Source organism: Crassostrea angulata, chromosome 7 (assembly GCF_025612915.1).
Source record: "Crassostrea angulata isolate pt1a10 chromosome 7, ASM2561291v2, whole genome shotgun sequence".
Taxonomy (NCBI): Eukaryota; Metazoa; Mollusca; class Bivalvia; order Ostreida; family Ostreidae; genus Magallana; species Magallana angulata.
This window is the reverse complement of record NC_069117.1, coordinates 5,887,799-5,913,363: the sequence shown is the minus strand read 5'-3', so window position 1 is coordinate 5,913,363 and position 25,565 is coordinate 5,887,799. Positions and strand designations below refer to the sequence as shown.

Here is a 25,565-nt window from a genome sequence, read left to right as displayed (position 1 = left end):
AGCAATTTTACGATATTAAAACATTATTGATAAACTTTTAGCGGGATTTTATTAACATGAAAAAGGTCCAATTCATAAGACTTATTCTGCCTGGTGCAGGCAGATAGCTAACCTTGCACAACGCAAACAAAAGTCACACGGGTTTCATATTTTATTTTGTGTGGAAACGTTGCCGTCATGAATAATATTGGTAAAAAAACTACAACAAATAGAAATAACAAATTACTAAATAGGAAAATTTAGAATTTGACTTTATACCTTTAACTGTAAATTACTTTAAAGACCATAATGGTGTGCCATACTTTTAAGAATGTTTTATCTGTAAAATAAATTTCCATCTGTAACTATACTTTAAAAATACAATTTAATACTAACAAATTTGAGCAATTACTTTAATAAAAAAGACTTACTTAGTGGTTCGAGGCACGCATCTAACAAGATTGAAGACGATTGACAAAGTGAGACCGGACTGGTCAGTAAGGCTGACAGGAAGTGAGTGATTGACCAGACATAGTTAACTAGTACCAAAAATGATTACCGGGTATATTAAACTCAAAGTGGTTAGCTTGTAAAAAAAATATTTCTGAAGAATTTTAAAATTAAACCATAGACAACACAAGACTATTTGCTATTATGGTGTGTAGCACAATTGAATCACTAATTTATTGTTAAGTTGAATATGTGGGTTTGTTAATTATACCTTAGAACAACAAAGAATATGAAATAATGTTGGTTGAATTAAAACTACTTCAACAATGGTGATTATGTCGGTGTAACAAAAAATGTTAACCCGGGTTGAAAATTGACCCGGGTTTGATAAAATTATATCATTAGTGGTCAACATTCTGTCCACTAATGCAACATTATATCGTTAGTGGACAGTGTATCATTATATAAATTGTGCCTGTTTGGGAGGGTAACAGTTGAAATTGACACCCCGAGAGAACCATTGTCAACCGACGCGAAGCGGAGGTTGACAATGGTTTTCGAGGGGTGTCAATTTCAACTGTTATCCTCCCAAATAGGCACTATTTATTTTATTATACTGAATGTCTTAATTTTAAAGAAATTTTTCTGCTTTTGTATAGAAATGACGTGAATTCTACGGCGAACTGTACGCGCATAATTTACGCGCATGTAACAATTCGTTGTGTTACCCGTTGCCAAGTGTGTTGCTAACGCTGAGGGTAATAGAACAAATTATCAACTGCGTCTAAACCAATCAGATTTCAGTATTTAACATGAAAGTATAATAAAAGAGGTTGCTACATACCACGTTTTCAGTCAAATGAAATATTAAATGATAGAAGTCAGAAAAATCAACCTTTGAAATGTCAAATTACCCAAGACGGCAAATATACCGGATAGTATGAAAGAGTTAAAGTTTTGAAACCGAAACTTTTAAGTACACACATGTACAATTAAACTGTGAAGAGCAAGTTACACTTCTGTTCAAAGACAGTTCAAAACTCTGAAGTCGGAGTCAATTTTCAACAGGGTCAGTTTTCAACGTGTCGATGTCCTTAGAAGTTTGAAAAATATTTTTCAAGCTGTTGAAAAATGACCCAAGGTATAATTTCACGACTTTTGGTATCAATTTTTCAACATTGAAAAATGATATCCGGGTCAAATTTCAACCTGGGTCAAGATTCCTCGTTACGCCGGCGAATGCGTCATAAATGTCCAATACTCCCTAAACACACCCACGAAAAAGTTTCTGTGTAGTGTTTGTATCTGTATTGAACACAATATTTTTTTCTGTAAAATCAAGATAAGTAGCTTATTAATCATAATTTTGTTAATCTTGCAAGTTTAAGAAAAGTTATTGTTAAGTTGAATTAATTAAATAAACACTGATCGCGACTTGTCTGATAAAAATATGAAAACTGCTCATTATTGTGCTGTCAGTTAATTATCATGACTTCTCAAAATAAATTAAAGTTGAAGCGATTTACCGGAAATATAACATAAACGGCCGGTATTGGTTTGACAATCTTAGCAAACCACGGTCAACATGAACGATCATGGTGGAGAGAGATATATATATAAACGGACACCGGACCATGGCTTGAGACGATGTTGTTTGACATATATTCCTTTTAGCTCTATCTACACAGTTTAACAACAAGAGACAGAGTTCTTAGTCTAAATAACAAACTGTTGCTATCGGGAAAAAAACCCCAAACAAAAACAAACAAAAACAAAAATCCATATCGGCATGAATATCGGACAATATTAGGAATTAAAACATGGAGCTGAAATTTTTTATCAGATACAAAATAATTAGGTAGAGCAAGTTTCATTTCAGAGACAGTTCAAAAACCTGTAGTTGGTCAATTTTCAACGTGTGAGGTCATCAGAGATTAGAAAAAAAACCTTTTTTGAGCTGTTGAAAAATGACGTTTGGTCGCAGTTTTAACGTTCGAAAAGCCCCCGCCCCTCCTCCCCCCCCCCCCGCCCCCCAATATCCCAAATCAATAATCAATGTTGAAAAATGAAATCCGGGTATACATTTCACGACTTTTGGTCTCAGTTTTCAACGTTAAAAAAGCCCCCCACCCCACCCCCACGCCACCCCCACCCCCTCCCCGAATCAATAATCAATGTTGAAAAATGAAACGCGGGCCAATTTTTAACTTGGGCTAATATTCTTTGTTACAACGACATGATCCCTATTGTTTAAGTAGTTTTAATTCAACCAACTTTAATTGATATTCCTTGTTGTTCTAATCTATAATTAACAAACCCTAATATATATATATATATATATATATATATATATATATATATATATATATATATATATATATATATATATATATATATATATATATATATATATATAAAATCTTTTATGATGTTATATAATTAAAGGTTTCAAATCCATCCACTAATGCAATTGAAAATGTGTGCAAATGTATATCATTAGTGGTCAAGGTAGTACTTATTTCTCAGTTTTTTTCAATATCATTAGAGGTTACGGTTTTTGACCGCTAATGATACAAATCTGAAATTATATCATTAGCGGACGGTTAGGTTGTTCGTTAATGATAAAATTATATCATTAGTGGTCAACATCCTGACCACTAATGAAACATTATATCATTAGTGGACGTTGTATCATTAGAGGTTGCTACAAAGCCTCAATACTGAAATAACAAAATACCTCTCTAACAATGAATAGGCATGAGTGTGAAGGTCCTTGAAGTTCTAACTTATTAGATCATTAAGGTAGAAGTGATGGTTCCTGATCATAGATTTCCAAAGCTCCTATTGCAATACTATTCCTTACCTCTTCCAGCTGTTGTTTGAGACTTTCTGGAGATGAGGGCCTGTAGTTCCTGGGCAGACTCTGGGTCATGCCAGCATTTACTGGTCGACTTGATGCTCTGGTCACCAGTCCCTCTCTGACAGGGGGTCTAACATTGTGATGGAGGGATCCTGACCTCTCTGGAGGTTTTGGCTTCTCCCTGGTCCTGACCGCCCTCTCTGGGGCTCTGGGTGGACCCCCAAGGTCTGAGGTTGACCGTCTCTGTCGTTTTTGGGATGGCTGGGATTTATTTCTATTCGTGTCATATCCCGAGAATGTCTTTGTTCTGGTTGGTTGGCGTTTTCGAGATTCCCCGTATTGCACTGATGCTGGTGGCATCTTTGTCTTCTCCATCTCTGACCAGTAGCGGTTCAGGTCCAGCAGCTTTTGTTCCATTTTGCTGAGTTTACTGCTGATGACTTCCACTGCCTCATGGTCATCCAAACTTACTGTCTTCTCTCTCCTGTAAAATAACAATACTGTAATCTTCCTTACTTTTCCTATTCATATGCATGTAGTGAGTATAAATTGTCCTCATCATTGATCAATACAAATTGTCCAATGGAATAGATATCACCAGTAGTTGTACATGTATATTATTGCAATCTTTGTACAAACAGAATTCAACAGACATTTAAAACCAGGTAGAATTTCATTAACATTCATGGTGTGTAACATTCCTCAACATCTTACAGTGTTCTTATAACACTGGGCCCTACCCCTCAGTCAGAATGATGGGCATGGCCAGCCTCTCTAGCAGGGCCCGACCCATGTGGTCAGTCTCCTGGTGGTCCCTATCCACTTGACCTTTAACTGGGGTGTACTGCCTCAGGACTTCAGGGACGGTGGCTTCCCCAGACATGGTCCAAGATATAGGGATCAGGAGGTCGTCCACTCGGTCCAAGATCTACAAAATCAATCAGGATCATTAGCTCATCTAATGACAGGGCTTAATCCTTATTCAAAAGTATCTGGATAGTTACTATGCATACATGCAGTTCTTTGAATGTCAAATATGGTGAATAATCATTCTAAATAAATGAATTCAAAGAGGAGCTACAGTTTTGATTAACCATTCTTGTGAGGAAACTTGTGAGGAATTTTGATATTCTACATTAAATGACTGATGAACGCAATACATACCTTGTCAGCTGAGGCCAAGAACATGGCTGACACAGTTAGTCTGTTGGCCCGTTCATTGGTCCCCTGTGAGAACCGTTTCCATGCCTCCTCCAGGCGGTAGGACCTCTCGTTGTTAGGGGCCAGGTTGTATCTCAGTGACCGACGGAGAACCAGTCCAGCCTGGAGCAACTGCTTGCCATACTCGTACGTACTCTGAACCAACCAAATAACATGTAAACAGCCTGACCATTGACTAGACGTTAAATCAACGTAAAACAATATATTGTTGCTCCTTGAGAAAAAAAACATATCTGCATTAACAATAATTAATTTTTATCATATCTCTATTAAGAGTGTGTTTGTTGTGACATTAAATTTGTTTTTCAAAAAAATTAAAATTGTCACAAATAAACTCTGTCGGTTGATCCTTACGGCAGCAGTGGTCTCAAATTTCTTGTGTTCCATCTGTAGATTCTCAGCCTCCTCCTGGGTGCTGCCCATCTTAGTGTGAGTGGCCGCCATCACATCACACAGCTCCAGGATCCAGTTGATGGCCTACAACACCCACACAGGGACCAATGAAGCTCATGTACTGGGGGGATTAATCTTTGCATAACAGGGTAATCAAAGTTAAGAGTTTGTTCATCATTTAGAAGTTGTATATTAAACCTATTTTAAGAACATCAATCATATCTTCAATTTTGTTTAAGTTACAGATAAGATACCATTGTTGTTCACTCATACAGTTTCTAGTTTATATTTTGAATTGGTTTAGTTATGGTTCAAGTTATAGCCTATTTGTGTATTAACGATCATTCCCGATGACATGACTTCTATAGCCTATGGTCCCTCTATGTACCTGATCAGCATCTCTTTCACACGTGCGTAGTTGAAGAATCTGCTGTAGTTTCAGTTTGCGAACGTCGGACAGTTCATCGCAGCGTAACTTCCTCTCCTGGAGGTCTTCCAGTCGTTTCTGGATGTGTTTAATCTGGGAGGAATAGTCAGGTGTGATGTCTTTACCCATGGCATTTTTTACCGGGCGAGACATTTCATCCAGAAGGCTTTGTCCATCATTTAAAGTCTGGTATGCTAATGTGTCTGGAGATGAAAAGTAACAAAATTTACTTTGGTATACTGGTACTTTCACAAACAAACACAGAGATTTCAAAAACCTTATATATCATCTGCAGTTGTATCTTATATTTGGACACATTCTCTGGTCACATTATTGTAGAAATAATAGTACCTAAATTTTCACACTTGTCAATGAGGTTCTGAATGGCTGCCTCAGCAGACGGAACATCCTCAGCCTCAATCTCACTACACAACATCTCCAGGAGGTCATCAAGCTTCAACGAGAACTGGAAAAGAACATTCCTACATGTAAACCAATGTCTTTTGCAAGCAGACATCCAACAGGTTTTATAAGTTACAACATTTCTACCAACAAAAATGAGCAAAAACATCATTTTATTTTCCATTTTACTTGAGAGTGTTCCATAAATAATCTACAGTATAATAACTTCCATCGGATTTAAACTGACCTCCTCTGCAAGCCTGTGAAATCGAACAGAGGTGATCAGTAGAGTGCGGCGACGATCCAGTCGACTGGCGAAGCTTCGACAGACAGTGTCCATGTAGTCCCGAGTAGACTTGATGTCCACAGTCGCTGTGTGCTCCTCATTAATCAGCTCCTCAGCAGTGTGCCTTAACTCTGCGTACTGTCCATACGTGTCCTAAAAAATATTGTATATAAAATAATAGCTGAAAGCTTAATTGTTGTCTCCGATAATGTACAGTAAAAAAAGTCAGAATAAAGTACACCAGAAACCTACAGTGCATTTGATTTCCATTTCCTCATGTCTTTTTCTCAGCTCCTCAGCAGCAAGGTAAGAATCGCCTATTCCGACTTGTGAGGCCAGTAATTTCTCTCCTGGTCCTAGTATCCATGACACCACCTACCAAATCCAAAACTCATACATCATTCTGACCTTGTATAATTTGTATAACATGTATTTTTCATTAAATTGACATTTCATTTTTCCGAAACTTGAAAGTACACTTTAAACATTGTGAGAGTCAAATACCATATATAAACCGAGGTATAATATTATATAAAATTTGGTAAAAGAGCTATAAATTCTTTGTTTTTAAACCATTCAGACATGGGCGGCACTTTCACTTTGATTAGGAGTGGGCTTTATACCCGTTTAGCATTTGAAACCTAGACGTAATCGGTAGATATTTACAGTATTTCCATTATGACTGGGGACTAAGGACTTACAGTTTCAATGTTTGACCATTAAGAAATGATTGTACTTTCACTATGACACTTACGTGTTTGACATTCCTCTGAAAGTCCTCATACTGCAGGTTGAGGCTGAGCGAGCGGTCGCGGTCCTCCAGCAGGTTCTGTAACTTGTCCACACGGTTCTCCAGGTACGTGATCAGCCGCTTGACCTGCTTCTGTTCCTCCAGGTTGTCCAGCGTGCTGGCCGTGTCCTCCTCAGAGTTCCCAGGGAGCTTCAGCCGGGTCAAAAGGTCATGACCTACAAAACGAAGCATGTTCAATTTATCAAAGCGCCATAAAAAACTCCAAAAGTATAGATCTCTCATTTGAGACTTCGCAGAAGTTCAAAATTAAAAGCTGTTAATTTGACCTCCTATACTATACCAACTAAAACCTGGTTGAACAACATTTAAGAAATCCAGCATGCTCGAATTACATTCAAATGAGTAAAATTTATATGGATAAATAGATGATAAGGCACTTACTATACTTCAATTTTCTCTTGATTATCATTCAGAAAAAATCTTACCCAATTTTTTTACCAATAAGAAAACAATTATCTTAATCATTTTCATAAGCAATCCTTCAAAAATATATCTTTATACAAAGTACAGTTCATGTAGTGAAAAGAAGTTTCACTGATTTTCAATAAAATTGCAAATCATGATTGCAAAAAAGTTAATAATCCAACAGAAAGAAAAAAATTTGAAAATTAAATTCATGCAAGTTGTATATACATGTAATCTGAACCCAATTTGATTAACAGAATATCACCAAACTCTGCTACTTACATGAACATTCTCCAAAATCAAAACAAAAATTCTACAAATGGTTCCATATTATATATAAAAGAATGAGTACATTTATATCTTAGTTGAAATAATATCCCTATAAATGAGGCTCATTTGTTCCTGGAATGTTCTTGAGGCTTTGCCCACATAAAGATCAGAATAATGACCATCAGACCCTAAGGTAGCCCAATGATAGCTATTTGATCATAAAATGAAAAGTAATTTTCAACAAGTTTAATCTTAATTTACTTTGAGTATTGCAATCTAGTTCAGTTCCTTACTACGTACTTTTATTTATCAATTCGACTCATCCTGAGAGAACTTGCTGATCTAAACGCTTTTTTCTTTCTTTTTCAATTCTTGATTAGTTGATTTCATGAATTTTAATGGGCATTTTTATGCAACTATATATCATATGACACAAATGCTTGTAAGAAAACCATCCCACTCATTTTCAGACTACATTGAATGATTCATTACATCTGACTATTACATAAATATAAACATTAACAATAAAAAAAAAGTAATATTAAAGATAAAATGAGTGCTACACAATCTTTGTATACAAACCATGTTTTTCCAATTTTGGAATGGGGACAAATTGGTCTGAAAATTACAAAACTCAGTAAAATGGGGTCAAAAGAAGTTTTAAGACAATGGAAGATTTTACAATGTAAAATTAAAGTGCATAATTATTTTTTTTTTAAAGTTCTGATAAATAAGGATAGTTTATCATCATTTAGTTAATCTTGTGTAACTGCATCTCATTGTTTGTGGATGAAAGGATGTTCAATGATTTATGAAAGAGAAGATTACTGCCAAAAACTGAATTCAGAACATGAACTCTTACACAATTGTGTATATCAAATGTTTATCAGTGTACTGGAACTTGCAACACGAATTTCATTCCACAGACAGTTGTGATTATTCATGGTAAGAACCTAGTAAGTTGTTAGAACCATTGGTACATATAATAGGGAATATATAAGGAACCCTGTCGTACCGTCACGGATGACTTGGTTAGGGACACTCATGATGGACTCCTGGAAGAACCGGTGTTGTCTGAGGGACTCAAGGGGGCTGGTCAGGGTCTCCCGCTGGGAGTACACCTGGTGGATCTGGGTCTCCGAGTCATCCAGGTGGGAGGAGGCCGCGCGAGACTCACGGATAAACTTCTCCAGGTCCTAAAACACAGTGGTCAACATCTCACAATATTCTTAAATATCTCAATGTTCTAAACTCACGATAATCTTGCTTATCTCAATGTTCTAAACTCACAATAATCTTGCTTATCTCAAAGGTCTAAACTCACAATAATCTTGCTTATCTCAATGGTCTAAACTCACAATAATCTTGCTTATCTCAAAGGTCTAAACTCACAATAATCTTGCTTATCTCAAAGGTCTAAACTCACAATAATCTTGCTTATCTCAATGGTCTAATCTCACAATAATCTTGCTTATCTCAATGGTCTAAACTCACAATAATCTTGCTTATCTCAATGGTCTAAACTCACAATAATCTTGCTTATCTCAATGGTCTACACTCACAACAATCTTGCATATCTCAATGGTCTAAGCTCACAACAATCTCACTTATCTCATTGTTTTTTTTTACTGGCAAGAATCACACTTATCTTCACTTAAATCAATTTTCTAAACTAGTTTATAATATATTATTACACTTTTGAGAATATAATAAACTGACATCAAAGAATGAATTCATTATAAGAATGTTCACAATAACAATGTCTTACAGTGTACTCATGTCTAAAGACTATAATAGAAAAACTTCAAACACCTTAACATTCCTCTCAATCACTGCATAAGTAAGAAGATTTATAAAGATCATAGTGATCGGTTTTGCTTTAATGAAACCTACAATTCTGTTTTGGAGCCACTCAGGATGGTGGTACCATAGTAACCCTCCGTAGCTATGGGTCAACTGGTTCTTGTCCACGTAAGTGTGGAGACGCTGGAGATTCACAAACTGAGGCTGAAAGATAAAAGAAGTGACACTGAACTCACAGGTTTCTATTTCGTTTTATATTAAATATGTAACATCTTAATCATTATCAGGCTTTAAACAATTGTAACAGTACAATAGGGTTTGTGTAAATTCTGTATAGGTTGAGCCTTGTGTAGACTTTGTGGAAAGCCTACTTATTTACAATACATAAAAGTTAAGTATATGAGGCTTATAGATGATCGGAGCGTTTTAGTGGCCGGTACCCTCAGGTTTGGGTTGTTATGCAATAGTATAGTGTGTGTAAGCTGTATTTGTGGCCTGTACCTTAGGTTTGGATTAATACAATGTTATACTGTGTGTAAGTTGTATTTGTGGTCTGTATGATCAGGTTTGGGTTGTTGTACAGTGTTATACAATGTGTAAGTTGTATTTGTGGCCTGTACCTCTAGGTTTGGGTTGTTTCGGTCCCTCCTAAAGCTGCTACTACTGGAGCGCCTATCCATCTGCTGGTCAGCCTTCAGCACCAGAACCTGCTTCATGTAATCGCCGAGGGATTGCTGAAACATCAGTTTTTGTTATGAACCGCCTGTTATTTCAAGGACATTGCTTAAAAGGCAATTCCCATTGCCTGCATGATTCTCTAATATTATTATATCAAAAAATGCATCAATTAACCCGTCTCTCAATTCTTTTAGTAAGTATAGCTGATCAATTAAATTGTGTTTTATGCCTATTAAAAAATTGAGGTTTATGGATGTTGCTGAGTTTATGTCAGGCAGTGTTTGAGTTACTTTGAGACATCCCAGTACGGTCACAAGGTTCTGCCACGATCCATCCCTACTGTCCACAATGGCCGTGAATCCCCGCCTCTTGGATTCCTCACTGAAAAATTAAGTACCACTGACAATGATTTAAATTAACATAAGAACTCACAGTACAAGAGTTCTGCCCGGTGAACCAATTATGATTTTTTTATGACTGTTATGCTAAAATTTCAAAATACATTATTATCACCACTAAATATGTGAAAAGGGAGCTTACTCTGATATCTTGTCTATGTATTGAAATAATTGATTTATGCAGGTGCTCATAATTGAGAATAAAAATGAGAGGGCATTTAGAAAACGACATAAAGCTGTCTCTCTTACTTTCTCTGTAATTTGACTGGGATTTTACAATCTCTGATTAGATGGAGTGATCAGAATCATGCCCTGTGGTTACTTGTTTACATTCATAGAGTTAAACCTAACAGTTCATAATTCACAGACAAAGATCTAACCCTGGTCCCAGTATTGTGTAGGATTACCTACATGTAACATCACTAGACCGCATGTGTCTGTAGATGGCTGGTTTCACTAAACATGAATGCCTTCTGACCTTATCTGAACAGAATTCAAGTTGTTTCACTAGAAGTTGAAAAGCTCTGGGTCCTTATGATTTTTGTAAACAAATATTGGCTTTTTCAAGTAGGAGTGCCAGCTTGCCTGTTTTATAACCTGATTGTGTGTACTGACAATGGCAGGAGTAAAAGACCACAAGCCCACCTGGTCAGCTGGGTCAATATTCACTTCACTTCGACTGCCTTTATCACAAAGAATTTTATTTTCAAATAACCCTGAGACTCTACAAACAAATCTTTAGTTAAAATCAATTGTTCTTCACTATAGGCAATTTTTACATTACCTTAGTACATATTTTCCATACTGCACTTCTGCACTTTACCAATTTACTTTGAGCACAATTTCAACAAGAGGGGTTCCTAACAGTAGGAGGTGATTCAAGCCTAACTTGTTCTTTTTGCATAATGCATGACCATTTAATACTTCAGCAAGAGAGGTTGCTTTCCAAACATTTGATTTATAAGGGAGAGTTACTTCGAGCCAAAGTCTTTTTGCTCTCTGCATAATGACCAGTACTCATGTAGCCCATCGGCACAAACTATTCCCTCACACACCCATTGAATTTAACAATGGGCATTTCTTGAAAAATAGGAGCATTTGACTTGTGGTATGCAAAATATTTTCTTTTATAATACTGGCATATTGCATTATGGTATAACTTTTGACCGATGAATTTGAAATGGTGTTTCATGGTAATTTACCCGTGTTGAATGCTGTTTTCATATTTGACACTTTATAAAATATATAAATCACCTTGATACAATTATTTACCTGTGTATCTGTTACATGTATTTTGCATTAAGTATCAACTAAAGGGTTTTTATTCGCTATTATCTAACCCAGTACATCAATAAATATCTATTTTTATTTTTGTGATGTATTTTGTAGTTATTTGTAGTTATACCTGTATTCTGTGATTTTTACCTGGGTATCTGTAACAGGTACTTGAGACAGATGGTGATGTCGTGGGAGTTGAAGTCTGGGTTGTCCGGTTGAGGGGGGAAGGTGAGCACTGGTCCTCCCTGTCTGTCCCTGCCCCCTACAATCAGAGGTCAACCTCGTCATATTATCATATGATATCAGCTCACATACAGTACTTGCTATTTTCTATATTGAAGTATTTACATTAACTGATAAGATATTGTTAATGTTTTTATCATAGAGGCCAACATGTTCTGAAATTATATACAGTACTTTGTATAATATGTATTTTGTCAAATACCTTTAGTTAGATATTATACACTGTAATATATAAGGATAATATCTGTATGTTTAATACCGGTATTTAAAACAATATCAATAACCAGCTTCCATTATGTAATTGTGAACTCACTAATCAGCCAATAATTATGCATGACTGACCCTTTCCTAAAATTACCAGTACATGCAGGGCTTCATGAAGACAATGACTTTACCTGTCAGGTAGACAATTTCTTTTTTGAGGATTTCAATGATGTGGGAGGCCTCTGTTCCCCGAGCTGCCATAAAATAGAAATAAACCATCATCAAAGATACTCTAACTTTCTTGTGATACGGCATCTTCTAATAAACCATCATCAAAGATACTCTAACTTTCTTGTGATACGGCATCTTCTAATAAACCATCATCAAAGATACTCTAACTTTCTTGTGATACGGCATCTTCTATTAAACCATCATCAAAGATACTCTAACTTTCTTGTGATACGGCATCTTCTAATAAACCATCATCAAAGATACTCTAACTTTCTTGTGATACGGCATCTTCTATTTGCATGAACTATTTTTTCTTCTAAAACACACTAGCTTATATGAAATGTGATGTAGTATAGATTGGCGTAATATTTATGACACCATTTTGATATTTTTTTATTCTAAGGCATAGGAATGTATAGGAAAAAAGCAAAACATAATGAGCTTTAGTCAATTTAAAGCTGAATATTGTGCTCAAACTCATAAAGTTATAGGTTTCATAATTAGTTACTGCTCCTTAAATACTGACATACGTCTCCCTGATATTGTATGAAAAATTGGTTGGAGTTTTAAATGACTTGGCATTTCTAGGTCACATCAATGTTTTGTTAAATTCCTCACTCTTAATAAGATTATCTATCGTATACAACAGAAAGAATTACGTTGGTAAATTGTCAAGTGGACAAGATTTACTATGGATTATTAAAATAACTGTAACAGCTGTACAACACAAGACCTACATGTATATACCTGGTATACACTAGATATACAGTCAGTACTTACATAAGACCTGTAAACACTAAATACACAAAGACATTCTGGATTATACAAGAGTTGTCGGACTACCTGGTGAAATTCTAGTTTGATTTGTATTTCCTTATTTTAAAATCTTTCCAATAGGTCAAATGTGTTCTATTTTTGACTAAGTTGGACAAGGACCAACGCATCTATTATTTCAATGAATAAATCTGTACCTATAATTTTCTAATCAGCATATGTAGTACGTACATGTACACACATTCTAAGTATTCCTGGGTTTTTTTTTTACTGCTACATATCTCATCCTCACCTGAGTTGAAGATTTAACTTTACTCAACATACCCTAAACAAAATATTCAAAATCTATCTGATAAAATTATTTGTCTTGCATTGATCTGTGATAGCCATAGATACATGTCCAAGAAATCAGACTTTGGTGTCATATGATATATCCACATACGGGTAATAACGGTAAGTCAAAGATGCCTATACTCCCTAAGCTGAGTTATTCTTACTTATAAATAATTTGAATAAGGAATTTATCTTCTCTTGTATATACTTATCATACATTTGGTATTTTATTTAATGCTTTTTACCTCAGTTTGTCATAGACTGAGTTTACACTGGTATACAGTGTATATACAATGTAGATACACACTATACTTTATAATCACTATATTTAGTATGCGAGCCCCTCCCATTCCATTAAGTTGGATGATGGCTGTTTTCTTAATCAAAGTCCCCTACCTTCTGGTATAGGGTGGGCCCCGCTCCCTGAGCTAGCCAGGGACATCTGACTGTGAGCGCTCTGTTGGGTACGAACACTGCGCTGAGCATGCGAGTACTCGCTGCCTTTCCGTGACATCTGTGGGGTGGTATGAGGAGGGCTTTTGGCATCTTTCCTGGAGGGATAAGGTGAGGTCTGCGACCTCAATGACCGTCTCGAGTCGTGAGTGGAGAATCCATTCTGCTGTGAGGCGTACTGAGGATTTTGATGAGAGGCTGTGATTTGTTCGGGCTCTCTTTGGTAAGGTGGAGGAGCCTCACTCTCATGACGAGAGAAGGACTGATTTGGAGGGTACTTAGGGGATGTGGATTGTGGGCTAGCTTCTTCGGGATACATTGCCCTTTGACCTTGGGGTGAGGATGGGGATGGTTGATTCTGAGCATAGTTTTGTACTTTAGGTCTAAGACCAGACACAGATTTTGTACTTTCACTCCGAACTAGTTTCCACTGTTGTTCAAGGCTCAGGTTCTGTAAACTAACTGGTCGAGAAAGGTTAGACCCTTCTGAATTCCTGGGTCTGATGGGTTGATACTGTGGCTTTTGATTGGTTGGTGATAGATTCTGTTGGCTGCTGTATTGGGGTTCATTGTCAGCTCTAATTGGTCTATAATCTGGCTTACTGGATTGTTCCTGCGGTCTGATTGGCTGATATGCTGGTTTTGGAGATATCTGCTGGCTACCATAGTGCCGTCTGTCAGATTCGTGATGGGAGAGATTTGGCTGGGAGACATATTTATGTGGATTCTGTGACTGAGTCTGTCCTGTCATATGTCCCAGGATCTGGGATTGACTCCGGGGATCATTGCGTGCTGATTGGTTGAGATTAGCCGGCTGGAGCCGATGATGTGAGGCGAATGTATCTTGACCCTGAGGACCCTGAGGACCATGCAGTGAATGGTGGCTTCCCTGGCGGGACAGGTTGGGGGCTACACCACCCTGGTACGCCATCACTCTGCAATCAAACAAAAAGTAGTTTATACTTTATACAACATATTCCACTGATCGTCCAAATACTGTGGAATCATTAGAATTTGTGGTGGCTCAATTTTCATGGTATTCGTAGGTAGCCATCCCCCACGAATTTACATCCTCAAAAAAAAACAATTTTGAAAGAGTTACTTTTCTAACTAAAACTGAAAATCTTTGCATCCAAAAAATTACATATCCATGAATAAGCAAAAAACCCACAATCCTCAAAAATTGACCCCCACGAATTTAAATGATTCCACAGTAATAAATGTGAAAAAATATTATTTATTTACATCCATGTATTATATATAATACATTTAATAATACATTTAATGAATACATGAATTCTTGAATACACAATTTGTATGTTATATTTTCAAAAAGGAGTTTTGAATATGAAAGCTATTTCCATTTGATGTTTGACATGGTGAGTCACTTATTAGCATTTACTCTATGCATTTCCATAATGCACTAAATACTATGCCTATGTCCTTCTTACACGTAGGACGGAATATTTGCATCAAATTTAATACAGACTATTGTCACCTCTGAATGACAAGACAGCTTTAAAAGAAAAAACCTGCACAAGTCTTACATGTTTGGATTGTCAATATTTTAAACAGAGCCTGGGAAGTTTAATAGTTTTATGGCCGAGTAAGGAGAACAGAAGTAACGTTCCAATGACGATGAAACATTTAACCATGGGAAACTCAAGCCACGACCCTCATGGGTAGACGTTTGTCACTGGGGGATCTTTCCACTAAAGACCACCATTTAAATTTCCATCTCCATAGACCCGTCTGTCATTCTATTCATCAGGTAGTTGTAAGGCCATGATAAAGAATCTTTCCCTAAAGTATTTTATCAAGATTAAACTGATAATATTTTTGTATGTAAGAGGAGAACCACAGCACAGTGACCTAAGATTTAATGTCCCTTGGTAGATTTGTTTTGTAAACAAAGATGATTACACTGATCAAAATATCATGCATACGCATATTTTTTTTTTTAATTCATGCTAGCAAGGCTATTTCCACTTGTACAGAAGGTAAATGTAGGAAGAAGGTTATGGAATGCCCTGTGACCTTAAGAGTTTAGCCAATTAACACTTCGATCTTAAAGAAACATCAGCTGAAAAACCATCTTAATTTCAAAGAAAACAAACTTGAATCAGGCTGATCTCTCTCTCTCTCTCTCTCTCTCTCTCTCTCTCTCTCTCTCTCAGCAGCAATATCCCAATATCAGTCAATTTTAAGTAACTACAAAAGATCTCTCCTTTTAACATGTTATTAACATTCCATGTACTACCCTAGCTCTTTTCACCTCTCAGCTGATAATTGTTGAAATTGTTGAAAACTCAATATTCCACAGACCTTGGACAATTGAGGAAAACATAATTAGTTGTCAAAAAAGCTGTAAATATTTAAACCCTGTACACACACACACACACACACACGCAAGCCATCAAAGCCCAAAATAACAATATTAGCTATAGTTCTTATCTACCTTTGATTCATCCCTTCCCCCCCCCCCCCAACTTTGTGCAATATATAAGGAGGAAGGCAATATAACATTTTGAGAAATGAGTAATATAAGTTGTGTAACATGAGGTGACTATAGATTATTTTTATCATTTTTCAGTTCTAGTACCTTCTACATCTACTTCGTATGTCAGAAGTAACAAACCTCGCCTCAAGGACAGAGGGTCACTTGATCCTGGTACATACAATACAAATTTCTGCAGGGATAAACACAATGACACAAATAAGGCACTCATATTTGGGCATGCATTTATTTATTTTTACCTTTACCATGTTTACAGTCTACATTTTCACTAGACAAATATAACAGCTTTGTTTATGGACTTCAATTCATCATTCCATAATGCAATACAAAGAGATACATGAATCACTGATTAATTTTTTAGCCTACCTATTAACAGCATTCAGATGTTATTTATTTTGTAAAGGTATATTGCATTTGTGACCATATACACTTGTTCAGGTGTCAATAAATGATGCATAAGGGGGTATATACTTCATATGACCTACATGACATTTTCATGAAAACAAACCTTATTCAATGTAAGCTGGTCTTTTTCACACAGTAAATAATTAAATAAAATAGCATCGATATAATACTGCGGTTCTGATGCCAAATTGATTATTAGATCACCAGTATGCAAAGTGTTAGGGATTCCAGTACTGGTCTGTAATTATACACCCCAGCATGACATAGGAGGGACACATTCCTGGGGACAATGAGGGTATATATCCTCCAAACCAACATCTCCCTGCCTCATCAATGTTTAACAGACCCTCACCATCTACCATATCAATCACTCTCAGGGCTCAAATTAAAGGCAAAATACACCTATTGAGATACCTGGATAATATTTATACCTTGAGTAATTATGGTCTCCTGTTCATTATGCCTAGATGATGATTAAGATTAATACCTGGATTAATTATTATATATTATGTGAGGGTTCAAGCATGCTTAACAAGTTCAAGTTCAAGTTCAGTTTATTCACTCAGACCAAATAATTTGGTACAAGAGGAACATATATATAATACATACAAATACAAATCGTCAGAGGTACAGACAAACAGGTACATTTTCATACAGGGAAAAAATATAAATAAAAAAGAACAGACTATAGAATCACTAATTATATTAGATTTTAGTATAAAGGCTCATAATAGGAAAACAACTAAGAGGAGCAGACAGCATCAAAAATTTTTGAAATAAATACACACAATTTTCTTAGCGATTTACAATTGCAATTAGTCATGAGTTCAGAAAACTTAAAAAAATTTGGTCTTTTCCAATATTTTGTGTTTATGTATTTTTTCCTTATTTCTTCTAGTGCCGAACATTCTAAAATATAATGAAATTCATCTCCAATAAGACCTTTATTACACAAAAGACATAACCTCTCATTCAAAGGAATGTAATACCATCTGCCTGTCTCTACAGGAAAACGATGGTTTGATGTACGAAATTTAATGAATTTTTTTCTTAGTTTTACAGGTAAAATATCAAGATACTTCTCAAAGCCAAAATATGGTTTTAAAATTTTATACACTTGACCTCTGGAAGAACAATTTATATCATTTGACCATATTTGCATAAATTGGTCTTTTAATCTTTGATTTACAGTAGCAGATAACCATTCTATATTGACAAAATTATGGTTCTGCCAGACATATTGTAGCCCGCACATGTTCAAAATTCTTTGAATACAATCAATCCATGGGCTTTTACAATCGCTATTAAAATGTTGTGAAAATAAATATCTGTACACTGTATATACAATTTTGTTCTCGGGGCTTATTAGCATTTTCCCCCAATATGTAATTATTCTTGTATAAACATTAATATACAACGGGTAGCGCCCTGTTTCTCCATATATCATAAAATTCGGTGTTGTGCTTCTTAAATTAAGTACTGTTTTCAAAAATTTCAGATGTACACGTTCAATAATATCTAGATTTTCAAAGTCCCAAATTTCGCAGCCGTACAATAAAACTGGTAAAACAACCTTATCAAACAAATCAAATTGACAATTTACTGGTAAATTAAAATTTCTAATTTTTCTTATAACACCATACATAGCCTTTTGAGCCTGTTCACACAAATGCTTTCTTGCTTTAATAAATGAACCAGTTCTTGACAGAACGATACCCAGGTATTTGAATTCTTTAACATTTTCAATAACTTCTCCTTTATAATAAAAAAGCTTTTTCGATGTTGGACCTTTGGAGAAAACCATTATTTTTGTTTTATTAACATTGACATTAAGTTTCCATTGAGTACAATAACTATAAAATTCGTTGAGGGCGTTTTGAAGGTCTTCTGTCGATTCCGCCATTATGACGGTATCGTCAGCGTAAAATAAAATAAGTAGTTTCAAATGTAATAATAACTCGTTTTCGATTTCATTACTAATGCTTTGTAAACCTACAATATTTTTTTCCAAAAGAAAGTTTTCTAAGTCATTAATGTACAAAGAAAATAAGAAAGGGGAAAGGTTTTCTCCTTGTCTAACACCTACATTACATTCAAAAAAATTAGAAGCAATACCATTTAATTTTACTAGTGACTTTATACCCATGCACATGTTTTTAATATATCTAAAGCATTTCCCGTTAATTCCATTCAAAATAAGTTTACTCCACAGGCCGGTCCTCCATACAGTATCAAACGCCTGTTTAAAATCGATGAAAGCACAAAATAATTTCTTTTTTCTTTTCATGAAAATATCACAGAGAAATTGTAGTGTCAAAATATGATCTAAAGTTGAGTAGTTTTTTCTAAACCCGGCTTGGTTTTCATAAATAAGATTTGTCTCAGTGGCGTATGCTTCCAGACGATTGGCCAAAATACTAGTGAAAAGTTTACCTAGACAACTTAAAAGAGATATCGGGCGGTAATTTTCCGGTTGAGTAGGATCCCCCTTATTTTTATAAATTGGTTTGATAATACCGATTAGCCACTCATCTGGAACGAACCCACTACAGAAAATAATATTAAAAAACTTCTTATACACTGGTAAAAAAATAGACAGAGTAGATGAAATGTGTTCATTTACAATAAGATCATACCCAGCGGCTTTACTATTTTTAAGTTTCTTAACTGCCGCAACAATTTCTTCATCAGAAATTTCACCGTTAAGAATATCGTCATACATACATGTACCAATAAAATCAGGGTTATCAATATTAGATTCACCGTTCTCACAGCCCTCATTCATATCCTTTAAAAATTGAAACATATCGTCAATGCTAACAGCACATTTTTCATCCCGTCTTGAACCATGTAAAATTTTCCAGTAGTCTTTCGGGTTAGTAGAACGCAAGTTGACAAGTTTCTTAGTAATGGTTTTCTTATAATCTTTGATACAACCATCCATTGTTCTCTTGTATTGCTTACTTAGTACCTTCAGATTTTCTTTATTATCTGTTGAATTATTTCTATTATATAGTCGTTTTGCTAAATGATATTTCCTTCTTGCTGTTCTACAAACCCGATTAAACCACGGCTTACTACTTTTTTCGTTACTAAAATTATCTACGTGTTTACTCATGCCGAACGTTTCTCTGGCTGTGTTGACAAATACTGTGCATATATCTTTTGCTATTTTGGAAATGTTATCTTTACAAATATTATCGATACAAGAGGAAAGAACGTTAAGTTCATTTTCAATTTCACACACCGCAGACATCTGAATATTATTGCGAAAATTGTCTGCTTTGTCCGCACACCAGAGTTTCACGCTTGGTTGGTTTTTACCTGGAATGTTATTTTTAGCGTCATTAATACAAATGGAAAATGAGAAAGAAATTGGATTGTGGACATCCGAGAACAAGTCGCAAAAATTTTTAATATTAAAGGATTCTACAATTGCAAAGAAATTGGCACTGGCTAAAACATAATCCACAGTGCTACTATCTTTACAGGTGGTACCACCAATATTCTTATCGTTACCAACTCTGCTATTCATAATATAAATATCATTATTCTTACAGAATTCAACCAGTTTGTAACCAAAGTTATTTATAGTATGGTCTCGAACAATTCTATCTAAAGGAATCTGATAATTATCAAAAATAATAGAGCGGGTTGCGACCTCTGATTGAATTTCACAATGAGTTACGTGTGCTAAAAAATCATCAGGAGTATAATAGTCCTGCATTTTACCAACCCTGGCGTTGAAGTCGCCAAACAAACATAAATATTTACAGTTACTTTCTACGTTAATTATCTCTTGTTCAATTTCTGAGAAACAATCTGGGGAGGAGTATCTGCTTCCCTCAGGTGGAATGTACACTAACCCACATACAGCATCTTCACTTATATTTAACAATGTTTTGCTTAATTTAAACAAAAAAATAAATTTACAATCGGTTTCCAATACTTTTATGTATTTAACAATAGTATCTTTAAAAGCTAGAATTAAACCACCAGAACGTCTGTTAGAAAGTTTGTGTCTATTTTTCGTGTAAGTGACGTAACCGGGTATTTGAATATTGTCCGAATCATCAGTTTTTGTTTCAGATAGTCCAATGATATCATAGTTTGCAATAAAATCACAAAATTCGGGGTAATTTAGTTTTTGTTTGACACCGCATACGTTAAGCGAGAGAAATTTCAGAGACGCGTAGCTGTTTGTTCGCGAGAGTTGTTCTCCTGCGTCTCCCTATCCAATTCGGTCGGGGGTTGATCCTTGACGTTGTCGTTTAAAAGCCTGTCGGTCGTCTTTGGTCGGGTTTTGCGGGGTGTATTGTCGCTCGGTTGTTTGATTGCTGGCGGATCGCATCTGAGCTGGCGTGGGCGTTGGAAATGCTCTCGGAGCGGATCCTATAGGAGGGATATATTCTTGTCCGTCAATGTAAAGCACGTCCCGGACCAGTTTTACTTTCTTGTGGTCTTTCTTTGCCTGGCGGAGGACGGGATATAGCTTCCTTCTCTTTTCCTCAATTTCAGGGGGAAATTGTTCGTTTACCCAAACGTTGGATTTGTGGAGCTTCTGGGGGGCACGTGTACGAATTAATTCTCTATCCTTGAAATAGGTAAATTTGGCAACAATATTTCTGGGATGGGAACTGTACTCCTTCCATTTACCCATTCTATGGACCCTTTCGAATGGGACTTCGTAATCCAGTTTATACTTTTTTTGGATAAATTCTTGTAGGACAGCTTCGGTGTCTTCATGTCTCTCCTCCGGGATTCCAGAAAATATCAGATTGTCGCGCATTGAACGAGCCTTTAGGTCTGTAACAGAGTTTTGTAGACTTTCATTAGCTTCTTTTATTGACACCAGATCCTTTTCCATGATTCTTTGGCTCTGAATACACTTGTCTGTGAGTGTCTTATTATCAGTCATCAGTTTTGTGTTTCTTTCTGTTGATTCTTTTACATTATCGAAAACGTCTCCAAGGGATGTCATGTTTCTGTCAAAATCCGTCATATCTTTTTTCACCTTAACGATCTCTTCATCTAAAATACCTACTCGGCAATTTAAAGAATTTACTGAGGCTTGGAGCTCATTGAATGATGCCATTTTCTGTTCAATTGCAAATAATCTAGAGTCGAGAGAGTCACTTTTAAGTTCTATATTTGCGAGTTTTGAGTTCATTTGGGTTAATAGAAAGTGTATAGATGACAAGGTGATTTGCTTCTCGTGACTGACGTTTTCGCCGTCATTCGCTAATTCACTCTGGCCATATAATATCGAACGAAACTCAGTGAAAGTCTGATATCTTCTTGTTGATCATCAATCTGCTGAACTCATTACCCAATGCAATGGCTGTTTAGTTGATTTTACCCCAAGGCACACACTGGGTCAATGAAGACCACTTGTTTCTCCTTATTTGCCCAACTCTGATTATGTAATATTGGCAAATACTTCTGACATATATGAACTAGGTGGATCTTAAATAAAGCACTGCCTACATTTTTATTGTTTCTCATTACCTGAGAACTCTGAACCTATCATTTTGTGTTTACTCAAACAGAGGATTGCAGTGAATGCATGCAACCCTCCACTATTAATTGCTCTTGCATAACTGTACATTATAGCTATATAAACACAGGTATGATAGATACACTTATTGGTCACCTGGTATAGGTGACATAGGTGTGATAAGTTGGCCGTATATATACACACTTCAAACAAACAGATCTGTGTAATGACACCTCAACCCTGTTAAAACATACCTAGAACAACCCATGATCAACAACCCCTAATGCTATTGTAGTCTGAAGCTGAAAAGGCTCAAGCCCTCATAATAACCTGGCCAAAAACCCTTGTATGACGTAATGTTTACGATCTCACCAATTGTTTTATTTCATCAATGGGAGATCCTATTCATATGCAGTAATCCCCCTTGAATGAATAGACACACCAATGCTCTTTGATTCTGGTCCAAGTAATATTGTTTTGGGATGACAATAAGAATTGTGTAATGTTTATCTTTTAATTCAGTGCTGGATCAACAAATAGCATGACTGGAATGTGAATACAGGAGAGACATTTAAAAACCATCACTTGTCTACAGAATATTTATGTTGCTTATTGATGTATTTTTACTATATTGATAGAACAAACTCAGCAGCTTTAATTGCTAGTGCAGTTAAATTTATAACATCAATGTTAAGGATAGAGCTATTTTGATGATTCAATACTATATATGCTTTGCTGAGTTTATTTGTTGATATTTTCCCCACAAACTTAAGCTAGGAAGTATTTGTTCAAGTTTAACTGAATGCTCCATGCAGTTTAATGGTAAAAACAAAATGATATATTCTGCATAATTAAGCTTGAAGAAAAAAAGTATTCAAATATGAATTCCATTGTCAGAGTGACATTTTACTTCTATCCATTAAAATTCACTGATATGTATTGGTGACCATTACCATTGAAGTTCTATACATGTGGAAAAAATGATCTAAGAGCTTTTTCAAAGTGTTTCCAGAGATTTCCATTGATAATTTGCAATGAAGAGATCAAGCATTAGTAGTTTAGTGAGGTACCCCCTTAATGTCATGAAGTCAGTGCAACTCAAAAGAATTGAACATCTCAATGACTGGGAAATAAGTCAGATTAACTTATAAACTCCTACTCATAAAAGCCCTGCACCTAGGTTCTTTTGAAAAGTTTAGCAATGATTTTATTGATCTGAACAGTTTAAAAGTTAAAGGTTCCACATTCCAGGTGATTTGTTTCAATTTTATTTATCTTGAGACAGGTAGCTGCTAACAATGCCCAGCAATGTAAAGTCTACAGGGAAGACTAGCTGAGTTTAAATAGTCCCTAGACTTGCCTCGGTGTGTCCTGACCGAATTCACACACACATAACCCAAGACTAATTATCTCTCAAACAATATCATACCGCATTCTTCAGAACAATTATGCTTTCTTGCACATAACTTAAAATATTTTTAGAGTTGTTCATGTATTTTTAAAAGGACAGAAGTAACGTTAAAATCAAATGAAATTAAAATTCAAAAATAAGAAACAGTGAAAATATAGTTTTCCCTGCCTAATTACCAATGGTTGAAATCATGACACTAAAATAATATCATTGATTGTAAGATTCTTAAGATTCAAACAGCTTGTAATTAACTGATTAAGATTCTTGTGGAGTTACAGATATAATATTCAAACTGTTCCTACTAAGTCCTGTCCTTTTCCTACAAGGAATCTAGATTAGAATCAGGAATACACGGCGAGATAGAATGGAATGCGTCGGCTGTCAACACCAGGTGTGAATAATGGCCCACTTACCTGATACAGACTATAGACCCTCGGACACCGACAGGTACCCTGTACCTGTACACTTAATACAACTTCGTCATCACAGAGACACACAATAAAGGTTTCCGAGTCCTATACTTATATTTTCTGTAATATGAAAATTGATCTTACCCTGACGCATCGAATATACCCCAGTTGTTGACAAAATTCCTCTTTAGCCCAAAGAGGGCCGAGAACTTATTACCAGTTCCATTTAGTCGTGTAGAGCCTTTTATGCATTATATACTAGTGAGTCAAAAAGTCTTCAGAACTTACCTATGAAAATATACTCCAAACTACTCCATTGCATACACAAAATCAAGTTAATTCCGTGATTCCATGTATCGAAAGGTTCACAAACTTTTCTGTCTTTTTTCTCAAACAGCTCTGTGACAGAGACCGGGCTTCAATCGCTCAGGTGACACCGATTACAGGTGAATAGACCATGACGAGTTTTCTACCTTTTCAAATACCAAAAGTATTTGTGGCATGGTGCGTTTTTTTTTTCCATAAATAATTTATTCAGTTTGCAGTTAGAATTACTAAGACAAATTATTGGCTTAGATTTAATAACTATTTAAGCATAATTTTTTTCTTCATGTAATTTTAAAATTATAAATTTTCTTAAGTGGAATTTTCTATAAAATATTAAAATTATAGCACGAAGTACATCAAGTATTAAATTAAAATCATAATGTTTTGCATTTAATCACTATGATAATTTCAATGTTGTAATCTACACGCAGAATTATTTGTTCAATATTCCAAAAGCGCCGATAAATGAATTTCAAAGAAATCTCAATGATGCAAATATGCAATGTGACGCAAATATGCAATGTGCTGAACGAAAAAAAGCTCAAAGGAATTTAATAATAATTATTAAGTTAATAATGATTTCCTGAACGATTAACAAAATATGTGTAGGGGAGGGGTATATGTTTAATATATATGCAAAATGGGGGTAAACTGAAAGAAGCCCCTCTTGAATGATAAGGAGAGAAGAACTGGACTGAAAACGAGTTTTGTTTGTTTGCTTGTTTTTTTAGGGCTCTTTTTTTTGGGGGGGGGGGAGAATTACCTAAATAAAGGCTTTACTTTTTCTTCTTTTTTGTTTTTTTATTATCAAATATAGAAACAAACAATTTTGGCTTATAATTTACAAACATTTGTATTAAATGTATTTGATTTGAACTAAACATGTTAAATTGTATTCACTTAATATTTCAAGAAAAGTTTGTTTTACTGCGCTGGAGAACACTGAACACATTGCATTCCTCGATGTATACACATTCGTGTTCTGGTTGTGAGATGACACATGAGACAATGTAAAGCCTTTATAATAAAAACTACAAGTTCATTTATTTATTCTTTTACAGAATATCTGCATGTCAAAGTGAGTTTGAGTTTTAAAAA

The 25,565-nt window shown here is 35.5% G+C and overlaps 2 protein-coding genes across 4 annotated transcripts in view; both read right to left on the bottom strand.

Annotated features, from left to right (window-relative positions):
- LOC128191973 (titin-like) overlaps positions 1 to 24,568 on the bottom strand; it is a 259,892-nt gene extending 235,324 nt beyond the window's left edge. For all 3 annotated transcript variants that reach the window (XM_052864366.1, XM_052864367.1, XM_052864369.1), the window contains exons 1-18: positions 24,429 to 24,568; positions 13,843 to 14,834; positions 12,300 to 12,362; positions 11,809 to 11,923; positions 10,276 to 10,366; positions 9,928 to 10,041; positions 9,398 to 9,511; positions 8,520 to 8,700; positions 8,087 to 8,122; positions 6,773 to 6,984; positions 6,271 to 6,393; positions 5,980 to 6,171; positions 5,682 to 5,796; positions 5,292 to 5,533; positions 4,865 to 4,987; positions 4,454 to 4,645; positions 4,030 to 4,217; positions 3,293 to 3,773 (exon numbers count right to left, since the gene is read on the bottom strand). In XM_052864366.1, the coding sequence (XP_052720326.1) occupies positions 3,293 to 3,773; positions 4,030 to 4,217; positions 4,454 to 4,645; positions 4,865 to 4,987; positions 5,292 to 5,533; positions 5,682 to 5,796; positions 5,980 to 6,171; positions 6,271 to 6,393; positions 6,773 to 6,984; positions 8,087 to 8,122; positions 8,520 to 8,700; positions 9,398 to 9,511; positions 9,928 to 10,041; positions 10,276 to 10,366; positions 11,809 to 11,923; positions 12,300 to 12,362; positions 13,843 to 14,830 (3,570 nt within the window). In that variant the 5' untranslated portion in view covers positions 14,831 to 14,834; positions 24,429 to 24,568. The remainder of the gene's footprint in view (positions 1 to 3,292; positions 3,774 to 4,029; positions 4,218 to 4,453; positions 4,646 to 4,864; positions 4,988 to 5,291; positions 5,534 to 5,681; positions 5,797 to 5,979; positions 6,172 to 6,270; positions 6,394 to 6,772; positions 6,985 to 8,086; positions 8,123 to 8,519; positions 8,701 to 9,397; positions 9,512 to 9,927; positions 10,042 to 10,275; positions 10,367 to 11,808; positions 11,924 to 12,299; positions 12,363 to 13,842; positions 14,835 to 24,428) is intronic.
- LOC128156166 (uncharacterized) lies at positions 21,054 to 21,824 on the bottom strand. The gene has a single exon (XM_052818198.1). It carries the CDS (start codon positions 21,822 to 21,824, stop codon positions 21,054 to 21,056), a length of 771 nt encoding a protein of 256 aa, XP_052674158.1.
- Positions 24,569 to 25,565: the final 997 nt, after the last annotated feature.